Source organism: Pleurodeles waltl, chromosome 5 (genome assembly GCF_031143425.1).
Source record: "Pleurodeles waltl isolate 20211129_DDA chromosome 5, aPleWal1.hap1.20221129, whole genome shotgun sequence".
Taxonomy (NCBI): domain Eukaryota; kingdom Metazoa; phylum Chordata; class Amphibia; order Caudata; family Salamandridae; genus Pleurodeles; species Pleurodeles waltl.
In genome coordinates this window covers 574239471-574254112 of record NC_090444.1, presented here as the reverse complement: position 1 = coordinate 574254112, position 14642 = coordinate 574239471, and the positions used below count along the sequence as shown (strand labels likewise).

Genomic DNA, 14642 nt, shown 5'->3' with positions numbered 1-14642 from the left:
CTCGCAGTCGCAGGGGCGGGTCCTACACCCACACCTCCAGAGCCGGCACCTTCATGCCTGGAGATTGAACGGGACAACCTGAGTGCTTTTTCTCTACCTTCGGATGTGGTGGAAGTTATTTTATCGGCCCGGCGACACTCCACCAAGTCTGTCTATGCGGGCAGATGGGCTAAATTCATTCATTGGTGTGGAGAGAGACAAATTAATCCCTTAAGTGCCCATCTGTCGGGCAGATTGATGTTTGCTTTGTCGTTGGCGCAGCGAGGTTGCGCTGTGGCCACTGTCAAAGGCTATCTTTCGGCCTTCTTATGTCTTCCTGATCAACCTTCTTTGTTCAAATCCCCTTTAGTGTTAAGGTTTTTGAAGGGGCATACCAATAGGTTTCCTCCCACTCCATTTATCATGCCCCAGTGGGATCTAAATCTGGTTTTAACCTTTTTGATGGGATCCCCCTTTGAGCCACTTCATTCTTGCCCTTCAAGGTTTTTAGTTCAAAATACTGTGTTTCTGACGGCCATCACATCTGCTAGGTGTGTGAGTGAGCTTCAAGCTCTTTCTGTTCACCCACCTTTTACAACCTTTCATAAGGACAAAGTGGTACTGAGGACCAGGGCGGCTTTCCTCCCCAAGGTAGTGACTCCGTTTCATTTGGGACAGTTCATCACTCTGTCGACATTCTACCCTCCTCCGCATCCATCTAAGGAGGAGGAGAGGCTCCATTGACTGGACCCAAGGAGGGCTCTCTGCTTTTACATAGACAGAATGAGAGAGTTCTGCTTGGACGATCAACTCTTTGTCGGATACGTGGGGAAGAGGAAGGGGAAGGCCGTCCACAAACGAACGCTATCCAGGTGGGTCGTTCTTTGTATTAAGATATGTTGTTCATTAGTGAAGAAAGATCCTCCTGAGGGGATAAGAGCCCACTCCACCAGGGCTAAATCGACCACATCGGCCCTGGCTAGAGGTGTTCCAGTGGCGGACATTTGTAAGGCTGCGACGTGGTCTTCCCTCCACACCTTTGTTAAGCATTATTGCTTGGATTCAGAGGTGAGGAGGGATGGTAATTTTGCACGGTCTGTGCTGCAGGAGATCTTGATATGACCAGACGGACACCCTCCTCTGAGGTACTACTGCTTTGGGACTCCATTAAGTGAGGAATCCACAGGTAGTTGTATCCATCAGAAGAGCAAGTTACTTACCTTCGGTAACGCTCTTTCTTGTGGATACACTAGCTACCTGTGGATTCCTCACGGTCCCTCCCGCCTCCCTGTTGTCTGTCTGGTCATACCGAGATTTCCTTGGGTTTACATATGTGTTTTATTCTTTCTGCATTTTGAGATTGTGCATTATATATATATATATATATATATATATATATATATATATATATATATATATATATATATATATATATATATATATTTGCATTTATGTTTCTATTTGTTAGTTTTGATATTTGTTCATGATTGTGCAGAACTTTTACGAACGTGCTTTGGTATTGTTACTATTATTGGCTTATGTGTGTTCCATAAAGGTTTTGGATACAGATATGAAGTGTTTGGAATGTCAATGTTTATCTATTCGTCTCAAAGGCACTTCAAAAATAGCGTAAACTGATGTCAGCACGCCAGCGAGGGCCTCTTATTGCCTCAATGACGCCAGGCTGAGCCGCGTGGAGTCGGGCAATTGTGACGTCCTCGCCGACGTGCAGAGCTGGAAAGAAGTTTCCGTTGAATGCTGTGCATGACAAGAATTCATTAGGTGAGGAATCCACAGGTAGCTAGTGTATCCACCAGAAAAAGCGTTACCGAAGGTAAGTAACTTGCTCTTTGTATTGAGAGGCCCATTGGCAAAGATTATAATTACTTCAAATTGACCTGATTATTTTATTTCATAGTGGAATGGGGCATATGCATACCTTGTTGTAACTGAAGTAAATAAGTGAAAAAACATTGCTGGCAAATAATGTGTTTCTTTATTTTACAGGTGTACTAATTGCATATGAAGGATTAGCCCTTCATGTGGCATTGTTCCCCAAACTATGGACAGAACTATCCCAGTCTCCGGTAAGATTTAATGTTGAAGTACTACCAACATTAAGTAAGAAAAATTATTAAATCAAAATATTTTGTACAACTTTGTTCATTGGTGCTCCTGCAGATTCTTTTTCTTTTATTATTCTTTCAAGGGTGCCAAACTGAATCTGGAAAAAGCTTTTCCAGCAATCACTCTTAAATGGCGATAACTCGTGCAACAGCAATTTCAACTATGAATCTCATTGTCTTGATGTGACACCACAATCCATAAAGAAGCCATCCTCATAACTGACATAAGTTCCTTTTTCTGCATTCCACAGGCCCAAGAATCCAGAGCTCCTTCTATTACATAAATCGTTTTTTAGCAAATATCGTCAAACTGTCCTTCAACACAATGTTTATTCTGATGAATACTACTAACCGCAGGTTCCTCACCTTTTTAAATCCTCCCCGGTGCCAGACTGGATCCAGATAATTGTCCAGCAATCACTCCCGCATTCTGGCATGTGACATCAGACTCCATAGCTGCTCTGTCCCACTTGTGGAAGTTATGACAGCCGAATAACAGTTCCTCTTTTTTCATGCTCTTCAACATGGATATGACGCCTTCTTTTTTATTAGTTTTGCAAAAAAATAAAAAAAACACTAAAGTACTCTGACAGTATGCAGTAATGTCTCCCTGTGAAACTACAGGATTTTAGTCAGACCATCCATGTTTTTTGTGCTGTGTCTTTAAACATGACTCAAGACCTGCAGCAAATGTTCCTTGAAGCATCTAGAGGCCATCGGGTAGCGAGAAGCCAAGCTCAGAGTAGTTAAGCATATAAGATGTGGCTACTCCTGTTTTTGTAACTCGAGTCTGTTCCTGGCTGTCATCCTTGGAAAGACCAAGACAATGTAGAAAAGCTTGTTATGTATGGAAGCATAAGAATGCTTAGCAGGTCTCAACTCATTGGCACTGGTCCTACTCAGGAAGTAATCCCAGTCAGGACAATAAAGCTGTGACTTTGGCGGGAGCAGCTAGCTTTGACTGGAGATGATGCCCCCTAAATCTCTCAGGCATTTTCAACTCCACAGCAGATTGAGGCCATGAGGGAGGAGCGCTGCAGCTATTGAGTGGCATGCTTTTCGGCTTCCTGGACTCTTGGGGGTCTCCAGTTGTACTTTCCCAGCTGGCACTTCCCAGGCTCAGCCTCAGATTGGCCCTCAGGTAGCTCCAGACAGCACCTCAACAACTCTGCCGTGGGTGCTGCCATTAGTGTCCACTCAGAGCTGTCCTCGTTTCCAGACCCACTAATTCTAGACTCTGCCCCGACTCCTATATCTCCTATATCTAATCCAAATCGACTTCAGACAGTTCTGTTTATTTTGTGCTTTGAAATAACTAAAGTACAACACTTAAAAGATTCCCCTATTCTTCACTTGCTTTGACACCAATGCTGTGGGAGGGTGGAATCTATTTTGGTTCTGACTTAGATGCAGTTCATCGGCTCACACAAATTTCCATAATAATGATGAGGCAGCATATTTAATCATCTCTCATATTGATGCTGGCTCCACTTCATCCTTCAGAATACTATTGATTTAAACACTTTGCCTGAAACTAAGCTGGATTTGGCCTAGCGCTTCTCCTGCTCCTCCCACTGAGGAGAATGTGTCTTTTTTTTTTTTGGTAAATGTTGGCTGTGCTGCAGATGTCTTGATTTACAGTTTCCCACATGGAGACCACAGCAAATTTACTGACTGAAATTCTGCAATGCAAGGTATCCAGTCAGCTACAGTCCTGCTCGTGCAGACTCATCCTTCTGACTCTGCTAAGTCTCACCATTCAGACTTCCGTTAGCTAGGTTAACCAGAATACTTAACCTCTGCCCCTCCTTATAGGTAGTCCAAAAGGTTGACACCGTAGGCAAAAATGTTTTCCTTCTGTCGTTTTTGCGCTATGGTCAATGAATGCTGTATGCCTTTTGAGTCATTTTATATATGTCTCTGGGGTAGCGAGTGCCAAATCTTGCATGCTGTTGATGAGAACTTTCGGTCTTCCTTTGCTCTGACCTTATGTGACAGCCTGGATGTGCCAAAATACATCCTTGTGGCTGGTCTGACGTTTACTGGCTGGGTAGACGGTTTCACGGGCTCCAGTTTTGTTGCTTGGATGCTTACTACTGTGTTCTCCAGAGACTTGCAAGTGTTGTTGAAAGATATGCCATTTGACAGAGCCAGACTCTTTGGAGTGAAGGCATATTAGGTACTAAAGCACTTCAAACAGAGGACTATGGCCCGCTCCAATGGGTTACTTTTCCCTCCTCACTTTTAGAATATTCCCCAGGTTCCCCCACTATCTGGAATCTTTTCATAGCAGTGCCCCACACACCACCAGCTAGTGACATGCTGCTCCATGTAGACTTCATTTCAACCCGAAAGTGATGGAGAAGAGCTGTATTCAAATGCCTCCGCTGGGTGCCAACGCCATTCCTTTTCTTTTTGCACCTTCAAACGGGAATCTGAAGCTCGGCTCACACTTTTGTTAGTCTTTTGATGACTTCCAAAACAAAATCAAATGTGCATGGGAACAATATCCCCTCCTGAAACTAGAGGCTTCAAACCAGGCTGTGGTTGTAGAAAACAGCTGTCTGTTCATGGACCTGCACGTTGTATGTCACGCGATGAGTGTGTCCTCAAGCACTCAAAGGAGATTACAGACTGGAAAACTGTATGTTGCCAAATACAGGCAGGAGTGACGAGCCTTGGGTAAGTCCCATTTCAGATCCAAGTCGAGGAAGCAAACCCTCTCCCACAAGAAATCTTCACAATCGAAATCCTCTTGTAAGTCAAAGTCCAAGCAAAAACATAAGAAAGTGGAGCAGGGCTTAACCTCACTGGGTCATACTCTTAAAGAGTAGTTGTGAGGTCGTAAAGGTGCCGATCAATGTCTGATTTAGGAGCTGATCCTGATGTGCCTTGTGTTTCCTGGGATATCAGCGACTACATATCTTGGGTAGTCTTTTGGCTCACCTTGGGCCCCAAGGATAAGCATGCACTCTAAGGATCCATCCTTGGCTCACTCTGACCCTTTGGACCAGTCACAGGCACAGTACAGTACAGACTCCAGGGCAAACTTCCAGCCAGTCTCCGAGAGCCACGTCAAGTCCTTCCTTCATTGACATTGGTGCCGACGTCGCCAACTCAAGAGGAGAATACTGTACTGATTCCCTTTGTCCGAGCTCAAACCAGCATCACCTTGACTTCCTGAGTTCATGCTTCAAATCCGCTACAGTAAATCAAGCCCCCATACAACCAGAGTTTGACCATATTCTTCCTGTACCGCAGAAGTGCCCTCAGAGGCTCCATTGTCTTTTGTCTTTTTGGTTCTGACTCTAACCAGAGCTTCCCAACACCCAAACATAACGCTGTAGGGAAATGCCTCCCTTGGCATGGTTACCCCCTAACTTTTTGCCTTTTGTTGGTGCTAGTTATGATTGAAATTGTGCTGGGACCCTGCTAACCAGGCCCCAGCACCAGTGTTCTTACCCTAAACTGTACCTTTGTTCCCACAATTGGCACAGCCCTGACACACAGATAAGTCCCTTGTAACTGGTACCAAGGGCCCTGTGGCAAGGGAAGGTCTCTAACGGCTGGAGCATGTCTTATGCCATCCTGGGAACCCGTCACTCAGCACATGCACACTGCCTCACAGCTTGTGTGTGCTGGAGGGGAGGAAATGACTAAGTCGACATGGCGCTCCCCTCAGAGTGCCATGCCCACAACCCACTGCATGTGGCATAGGTAAGTCACCCCTCTAGCAGTCCTTACAACCCTAAGGCAGGGTGCACTATACCACAGGTGAGGGCATTAGTTGCATGAGCACTATGCCCCTACAGTGTCTAAGCCAAACCTTAGACATTGTAAGTGCAGGGTAGTCATTAAGAGTATATGATCTGGGAGTCTGTTAATTACGAACTCCACAGTTCCATAAAGGCTACACTGAGATCTGGGAAGTTTGGTATCAACCGTCTTAGCACAATAAATCCACACTGATGCCAGTGTGCTGATGCAGTGTTGGATTTATTGACAAATGCACACAGAGGGCATCTTAGAGATGCCCCCTGTATACCAGCCCAATTCCTAGTGGTAGGCTGACCAGTTCCTGCCAGCCTGCCGCAACCATATGGGTTTCTGGCCACATGGGGTGAGTGCCTTTGTCACTCTGTGGCCAGGAACAAAGCCTGCACTGGGTGGAGGTGCTTCTCACCTCCCCCTGCAGGAACTGTAACACCTGGCTTTGAGCCATAAAGGCGTATGCCTTTTGTTACAAAGCCCCAGGGCATCCCAGCTTGTGGAGATGCTCGCCCCTCCGGACACAGCCCCCATTTTTGGAGGCAACACCGGAGGAGATAATGAGAAAAACAAGGAGGAGTCACCCACCAGTCAGGTCAGCCCCTAAGGTGTCCTTAGCTGAGAGGACCCCTGCCTTAAGAAATCCTCAATCTTGGTTTTGGAGGATTCCCCCAATAGGAATAGGGATGTGCCCCCCTCCCCTCAGGGAGGAGGTACAAAGAGGGTGTAGCCACCCTCCAGGACAGTAGCCATTGGCTACTGCCCCCACACCTAAACACACCCCTAAGTTGGGTATTTAGGGGTGACCCTAAACCCAGGAAATCAGATTCCTGCAACCTGAAGAAAGAAGGAGGACTGCTGACCTGAAAGCCCACAGAGACGACAGCTGACTTGGTCCCAGCCCTACCGGCCTCTCTCCAGACTCAAAGAACCTGCACAGTGATGCATCCAGCAGGACCAGCAACCTCTGAGGACTCAGAGTACTGACCTGCACCTAAAAGACCAAGAACCTCCTGAGGACAGTGGCTCTGTCCAGAAACAACTACAAAACAGCAACAAGAAACCAACTTTAAAGAGACTCTCAATTTCCGCCAGAAGCGTGAGTTTTCACACTTTCCAGAGGCTCCCCCTGACTGCGACTGCCTGGTAACAAAGGAACCCGACGCCTGGACCAAGCATTGCACCCGCAAACCCCAGGACCGAGAGGAACCACCTACCAGGGCAGGAGTGACCAGCAGGCGGCCCTCATCCTAGCCCAGTCAATGGCTGGCCCTAGAAGCCCCCCTGTGCCCTGCCTGCATCACCAGAGTGACCCCCGGGTCCCTCCATTGTTTTCTACGGCAAACAACACCTACTTTGCACACTGCACCCGGCCGCCCCTGTGCCGCTGAGGGCTTTGGGGTTGCCTTGAACCCCCAACAGTGGGATGCCTATGGCCAGGAGACTGACTGTGTAAGTGCTTTACTTACCTGTAAAACTAACGTTTACTTACCTCCCCCAGGAACTGTTGATTTTCGCACTGTGTCCACTTTTAAAATAGCTATTTGTCATTTTAACCAAAACTGTGTGTACTACTGTTTCAAATCAAAGTTCTATACTTACCTGTGTAAAGTACCTTGCAATTTATGTAGTTACCTAAAATTTGAATCTTGTGGTTCTAAAAATAAATTAAGAAAATATATTTTTCTATATAAAAACCTATTGGCCTGGAGTTAAGTCTTTGAGTGTGTGTTCCTCATTTATTGCCTGTATGTGTACAACAAATGCTTGACTACCCTCTGATAAGCCTACTGCTCGACCACACTACCACAAAATAAAGCATTAGTATTATCTAATTTTGTCCCTAAAGCTCTAGGAGGACCCCATGGACTCTGTGCACACTGTCTCTCACTTTGAGTTAGTATATACAGAGCCAAGTTCCTACAAACACCATAAGGAACTGAGATGATTTTGCCGCCATAACTCACCGTTATCATGATGACAGTCTTTACATAGACTTACAGGAAGCCAGTGAGCTAGATATGTCCCCTGATACAGGGTTGCTCTCATATCCTGGGCCCCCAGTGGAAGAGAGTGGTTCCTTGCTGTGGTAATTCGTTGAGCGGCTGAGGTCCTGGACCTACATCTGCCTTCAGCTGAAATCAAGACAGATGTTTTACAACCTGGGTCTGGCTCAGCTGAGTCCTTCATTCAGTGAGCTCTTACTGACACCTTAATGGGCACTTGGTGCAAGCTCCCTTCCTGCCCACCAGTCAGTAGGCAGGTGGCCATTCACCATAGACCAGCTGCTGGTGACCCTGAATTCCTTAGAGAGCATCCTGCTCCAGAGTCTCATGGTCCAGGCTTCCACCAGCAAGGTGAATCCCAATTCATTCCATGTTACCATGTTCTCTCTGTGCCTCCCAAACTTGATGCAGGACTAACTTTGATTCTGGTGCGAAGGCTTCTACCACTGCACTGGTGTGTGGTGTGACAGTCATGGACATTTGGCAGGTTGGTACTTAGGCATCCCTTCACTTTAATGAAGTTCTATTCCCTGGACAGCCAGGAGTGGCAGAAAGAAGCTTAGTCCGATGTGTCCTGCAGGATTTCCTGGTCTCAGTCATTTCAGACACCCACCATCAGGTTCTGGTGTCTATTCACATGGTGAGATTCTGTGGTTTGAAGTTTCAGAAGAACAAGTTACTTAGATTTTTTTACCGCCTTTTCTGTTAGAGACTCTAGCCTCAGAATATTCACCGTCTCAGCTTCCTCCCCATTCTGCGTAAATAACTCATATAGCCCATTAATAAGATAGCAAAATTAGAGAGCTGCACACTGGCTTATTCTGATTTACGTGGGCTCTGCATCAGACGGGCACACTAAGACCAGAAAGAAACTGACATCAGCAGGTGGAAGCAGTGCAGATATAGTGGTTCCAACCTCACTCCTGGGGCAGGACAGGCATTGTGCAGAGTGCACAGTTCCATCTTCCATCACATGAGGGAGTCACTGCAAAAATCTTCCAGATCCTGTCTGGCATCTGGGGAAATTCAAAAGGTGAGGAATATACGGTTACATGGAATCTGTACCAGAAAAGGCGTTACCAAACCTAAGCAACTTGTGCTTCATACTGATGCAAAGCTGCTCACTGTGTCTCCATCCCTAAAAACTGTCTTCTTCATTGCGAATACATTGGCTCATCACATAAGTGCTGTCTAGACAAACAAGTTGGTGCTGAGGGCTCAGGCAGCATTCTTGCCTAAAGCTGTGACTCCTTTCCATGTGGGGCAATACATCACTCTACCAGTGTTCTTTGTCTGCCCCTCTCGAAAGAGAAGGAAAGGCTCCATCATCTGGACCCCAAAATGGCTTTAAGCTTTTACATTGATCATACCAAGGAGCACTGTGTGGACGATCAGCTTTTTGTATGGTTCTTCCGTGAGAAGAAAAGAAAAGCTGTGCAGAAGAGGACCTTACGAGGTGGATAATCCTCTGCATCAAGATCTGTCACGCATTGGGGGTGTTGTGGCATGGCATGCAAACAAGATGGCCTTACTGTTTTGAGCTCTGTGGCCTCACTCTGTCAGCTCTTCCATGGTGCAGTGTCCTAGTGTAGGAAGCTGGCCTTGTGTGTGGTGGGTACGTAAGGTACATACACCTTATACCAGGTCGCCCCTATTAGTGAAGTGTAGGCAGTGTCTAGAAGCCAGGATCTCTAGGGGTAGCTGTGGATGAGCAGCCAAGGCTTACCTAGGAGACAGGCAAAGTTCATGCAAAACCACTGTAGTCACATTGCACTTAAACACATGAAAGAAAACACTCAGTTGTACAAAAAATATGGTCACACAATACCACTCAATACTAGAAGGGCAACCCTCCAATAGGAGCTAAGTAATATACTAATTATATACACTAGTAAACAGTAGTGGGCATAGAAAAGGTTAGAAAACAGTGCAAATGCAGTTGGACAATAGTGACCCTAGGGGGAGCCCAAACCATATAGTGAAAAAATAGAATGCAAACACAGGACCCCCACCTAGGTAAGTGGAATGTGTAGAGGGGAGCTGGGAGTAATAGAAAACCACAGGGGTAAGTAATACAGTACACCCCCAGGTACCAGGAACGCAGGAGTAAATCACTGGGATTTCCTCAAACCACCCAAGAGGAAGGAAAAGAAGAAAAGAAGACACCCAGACAAGACTGCAAGAAACCAGTGGTGGATTACTGGAGAGGAAGACCTGTGGAGAGAGGGGACCAAGGCCAAAAGTCACAGAGGAGTCCAGGGAGAGTTGGAGCTACTACCTACCCAGCTGCACTTGCAGGAGTTGGTCGACGGTGATGAAGAGAAGGTCAGAACTGCATCCCTGGAGCCGGAGGAGAGTTCCTGAGGGATGCAGAAGATGTCACATGCTGGAAGAAAGGTTGCAGACGGGTGTTGGTGCAGGAATTCCACCAACAAGCCTTGGAAAAGGCAAATATCGCGGTTGGCGGAAAGTGGTGCTGCCGGTGTCCGCCAAGGAGGACTCAACTGAGGAGGGGGAGTCGGAGGGGACCCTCAGCAACACAGAGAGCCCACAGGAGCACAGGCAGCACCCACAGGAGTCCACAAGATGGGGACAGAAGTTGCAGAAGGAGCCCACGCAGCACACAGGAGAAGGGTCCCAAGCTGCAGGAGAACCACGCAGAGGACTGTGCATTGCAGCTAGGAGTGCTGAAGGCTGGAGCTGCAGGTAGCCTGACGTTCCTTTGGAGGAGATGCAAACAAGCGTTGGCAGCTGCAAGAGGCCCGGTGCTTGGGGGTACTGTCCTGCGTGGGAAGGCAAGCGCTTACCTTTGCCAAAGTTGGATAGCTGGCAGAGAGGACCAAAAGGACTACTCTGGACCACCACCCGTGATGCAGGATCCACGCAGCTCAGGATCAGAGGAGATCCACGCAGCCGGTTGTCGTTGCAGTAGGTGCCTGCGGATGCAGGGGAGTGACTCCTTCACTCCAAGGGAGATTCCTTCTTCCTTCTCATGCAGACTGAAGACTTGCTGCCCTCAGAGGATGCACAGCCGGGGAAATGTTGCAGAAGCTGGAAGGAGCAGTGGAAACAATGTTGCAAGCAGAGTCTTCTTTGTGGCTGTAGATTGTCAGTTCCTGGAGGGTCCAGTCGCAGTTCCAGTGGCTAGAAGTCAAAGTAAGGTTGCAGAGGAGTCCTGCTGGAGTCTTGCAAGCCGAATCTGAGGACCCACCCAAGAGAGAGCCCCTAAATAGCCCGAAAGGGGGATTGGTCACCTAGCCAGGTGAGCATCTTATCAGGAGGGGGCTCAGTCAGATGCTCCCAGAGGTCCCTGCCAACCTTGGATTCAAGATGGCAGAACCCAGGAACCCTCTGACTGAAGTCTGAGCACAACCCCTGGGGTGGTGATGGACAGGGGAGTGGTCACTCCCCTTTCCATTGTCCAGTTTCGCACCAGAGCAGGGACTGGAGGTGCCTGAACCGGTGTGGACTGGTTTATGCATGGAGGGCACCAAATGTGAGAGCAGCAGGAGGGCAGAAACCTGTCTGAGGGGTGGCAGCAGCTTGGGCTGCCCAGAAAACCCTAGAAGACTGGTGGTAGCAATGCTGGGGGTCCTCTAATGACCCCCCCAGAGTGGAATCATACTTCCAATACAGGCAACAGTATTGGGGTATGATTCTGACATGTTTGATACCAAACATGCCTTGGTAGTGACCTATGTCCAGTACACACAGAAAATGGCGTCCCCGCACTCACGAAGTCCATGAAAATGGCACTGGAGTTTGTGGAGGCGCCTCTGCAAGTGCAGGGGTGCCCTCACACACAGGTACTTGCACCCTGCCTACTGGGCTAGGAGGGCCTGCCATAGGGGTGATTTACAGTGACCTGGTGAAAAATAGGGTGCATGCACCCTTTCAGGCAGGCTGCAATGGCAGGCCTGCAGATATACTTTGTATGGGCTCCCCATGGGTGGCATAATATATGCTGCAGCCCGTGGGTATCCCCTGGTACCCGAATGCCCTGGGTACCATATACTAGGGACTTAAATAGGGGCACCAGTATGCCACACTTGGGGTGAAATTGGTACAAGTTACCAAGTTAGAAGGGAGAGAGCATAATCACTGGGGTTCTAGTTAGCAGGATCCCAGTGAACACAGTCAAACACACTGACAACAGGCAGAAAATGGAGGTAACCATGCCAAGAAAGAGGGTACTTTGCTACACCTAGTGTATTGGACCTGGAAATGCTAACCTGAAAGTTCTTAGGAGCCGCAGGGACCCGAGGCAAACTCCAATGACTCACTACTGGCAGTGTGGGCCGTGATTTAGTAATCCTGCTTTTACAAGTGGGCTGACCTAAAAGCCGACCACCACAGAGCATGTCAGTGACCCTGAGACCACCCACACAGACTGCCCACCAAGACTGGCAGTTGCAGAGTGTCCCCCGGACCACTGGATGACATATTCCATGCCATGAATTGACCTATCTGATGGAGACTTCTAGCTGCAGATTCCTTACCTTAGAATATCCCTGGCGTCACACTAGATCAGGAAGATTTTTGAGGCGGCGACCAAGAACATTTTCCGTGGAGCCAGTGCCATATTTGATGGATAGGCACTGGCCTGGTTTTCCCTCCTACTATGGCTACGGAGCAGGGAACCTGGTGTGCAATGGTGGTGCACAGTGTCATTGAGGCCCTGGACTTTAACCTACACTCAGTGACAGTCAAGATGACAGTAAAGACTAATGTCTTGACAGAGGTGCTTCAGGCAGGAGTCACCCCTTCAGAACCCTTATTTCCATTCAATGAAGACCCTATGAGCGGCCTACTTGGGGGCATAGGGGCTTCTGTTAATAGGATGATTGGCCGCCATCATTGGCCCGATCCAGGGGATATCAGTTTGCTTACCCAACAACCCACCCCGAACAGCTTGGCCGCCCCATCCTGTATCCACCCTAGTGTGTCCTCTACCACTTCACTGGATAGGGAATTCAAGAGGTTGGACACCTTCAGTAAGAGAATGTTCTTTTCCGCCAGACTGGCACTGCAGTCGGTGAACACGGTATGTCTTTTGGGCTGTTATTCCCATACGCTTTGGGATTCAGTTGCACAAGTGCTACCTGTAGTCCCAGATGAGGCCTGGGCGAAACTCTCTCTGGCTGTTGCCTATGGGACGGACACAGCTAAGTTCACCATCTTATGTTAACTTGACATACCCATCTCACTGGGCAGAGCAATGTTATCCTCTGTGCTCCTGCAGCACCAAGCCTGGCTAGAAACATCTGGCTTTTCAGAGGATGTCCAGGCTTCCCTCATGAACATGTCTTTTTGTGTCTCCCCTTTTTGTAGACACGGAGGATTCAGCGTTAGAGTGCTTCAAGGACAGCAGAGCCATGGCCAGGTCCTTGGGTTGTCTATGGCCCCTTGTAAACTCCAATCCCAGTCTGCCTTTCATCCCTTTTGTGGCCAAAGAAAGGTCTCCAACAGCTCCCAAACCACCCCCACCCCCAAGCCAGCAGGCTTCCCAACCTTTTCATTGGCAAGGGCACGGGTCCCACATAGAACAAATGGCCAGTGTTCAGGTCTGTCCACCTCCTCCCTGGCAGCACCTGCCTCCAAGCCTCTTTAGACCATCATGGGCATCCAGTGGGATGCAGGATATGCCATCACCTCCCCCACTGCGGTCAGCAACATCACACTGTTGGGTATTCCAGGTATTCCAGAAAGCCCAAAGGGACTACTCCCTGCCCTTTGTCACAACCCCACTACCCACTTAGGATTGGCTGACGGAGGACATCTCTTTTTGCTCCGTCAAGAAATGTAGGTTTTCTTGGCCAATGGAGCCACAGGGAGCGTGCCTGCTCTTGCTTCTTACTAGTACCCAAAAAAGGACAGAGGCTTTTCTCCTAGCCTAGACTTTCACCCACTCAATTTCTTCCTGAAAAAGGAGACATTCAAAATACTCATGTTAGCTCGAGTCCGGTCTGCTCTAGACCCGTTGGACTGAATTGTAACGTTGGACTTGTAGGATGCGTATTTCCACATCCTCGTCCTGCCAGCCCACAGACGCTATCTGCGGTTCACCGGTGGCCAAGAGCACTTTCAGTTTGCTGTGCTCCATTTTGGTCTTACCATCCCCCCTCGTGGGTGTTCACCAAGGTGAAAAAGGTGGTTACATATCACTGCGGAGTTTGGAGATTTCAGTCTTCCCCTACCTCGACGACTTGTTGTTGGAAGCAGACTCGCCCCAGACATTTGTCAACCACCTTCAGACTATCGTGAACCGCCTGCATTCACTGTAGTTCACAAACAACATGGCGAAGTCGCACCTGACTCAGATGCTCCCTTTTATCAGAGCTGTTCTGGACACTGTGCATTCTTGAGTCTATCCTCCTGAGTGGAGAGTCTAGGAAATTCAAGCTATGATTCTGATGTTTTAGCCTCTATCCTGGGTTTTGGTGAGACCAACTCTGAGGCTGTTGGGTGTCATGGCCTCCTGCATCCTGCTGGTGACACATGCCCACTGGTATATGCAGGTTCTGCAGTGAGACCTAAAGGTTCAGTGGGTGTAGCATCAGGAGAAGTTCTCTGACATGGTCCAGATCTTGGAGGGAACTGCAGCACCAGTGGTGGCTAATGAACAGTGACTGGGTCAGTGAAGGACCCCTCTCCCATCTAGAACTAATGGTAGTGACAGATGCATCACTCCTGTGCAGAGGCGGCCATCTGGGAGAAGTGGAGGTCAGAGGACTCTGTTCTCTGGTGGAATCCAGACTCTATA

At 48.3% G+C, this 14642-nt stretch overlaps 1 protein-coding gene across 2 annotated transcripts in view; it reads left to right on the top strand.

Moving 5' to 3' along the window:
- USP34 (ubiquitin specific peptidase 34) overlaps nucleotides 1-14642 on the top strand; it is a 1940069-nt gene that overhangs the window by 1836609 nt on the left and 88818 nt on the right. For both annotated transcript variants that reach the window (XM_069234398.1, XM_069234397.1), the window contains one exon: nucleotides 1987-2066. In XM_069234398.1, the coding sequence (XP_069090499.1) occupies nucleotides 1987-2066 (80 nt within the window). The remainder of the gene's footprint in view (nucleotides 1-1986; nucleotides 2067-14642) is intronic.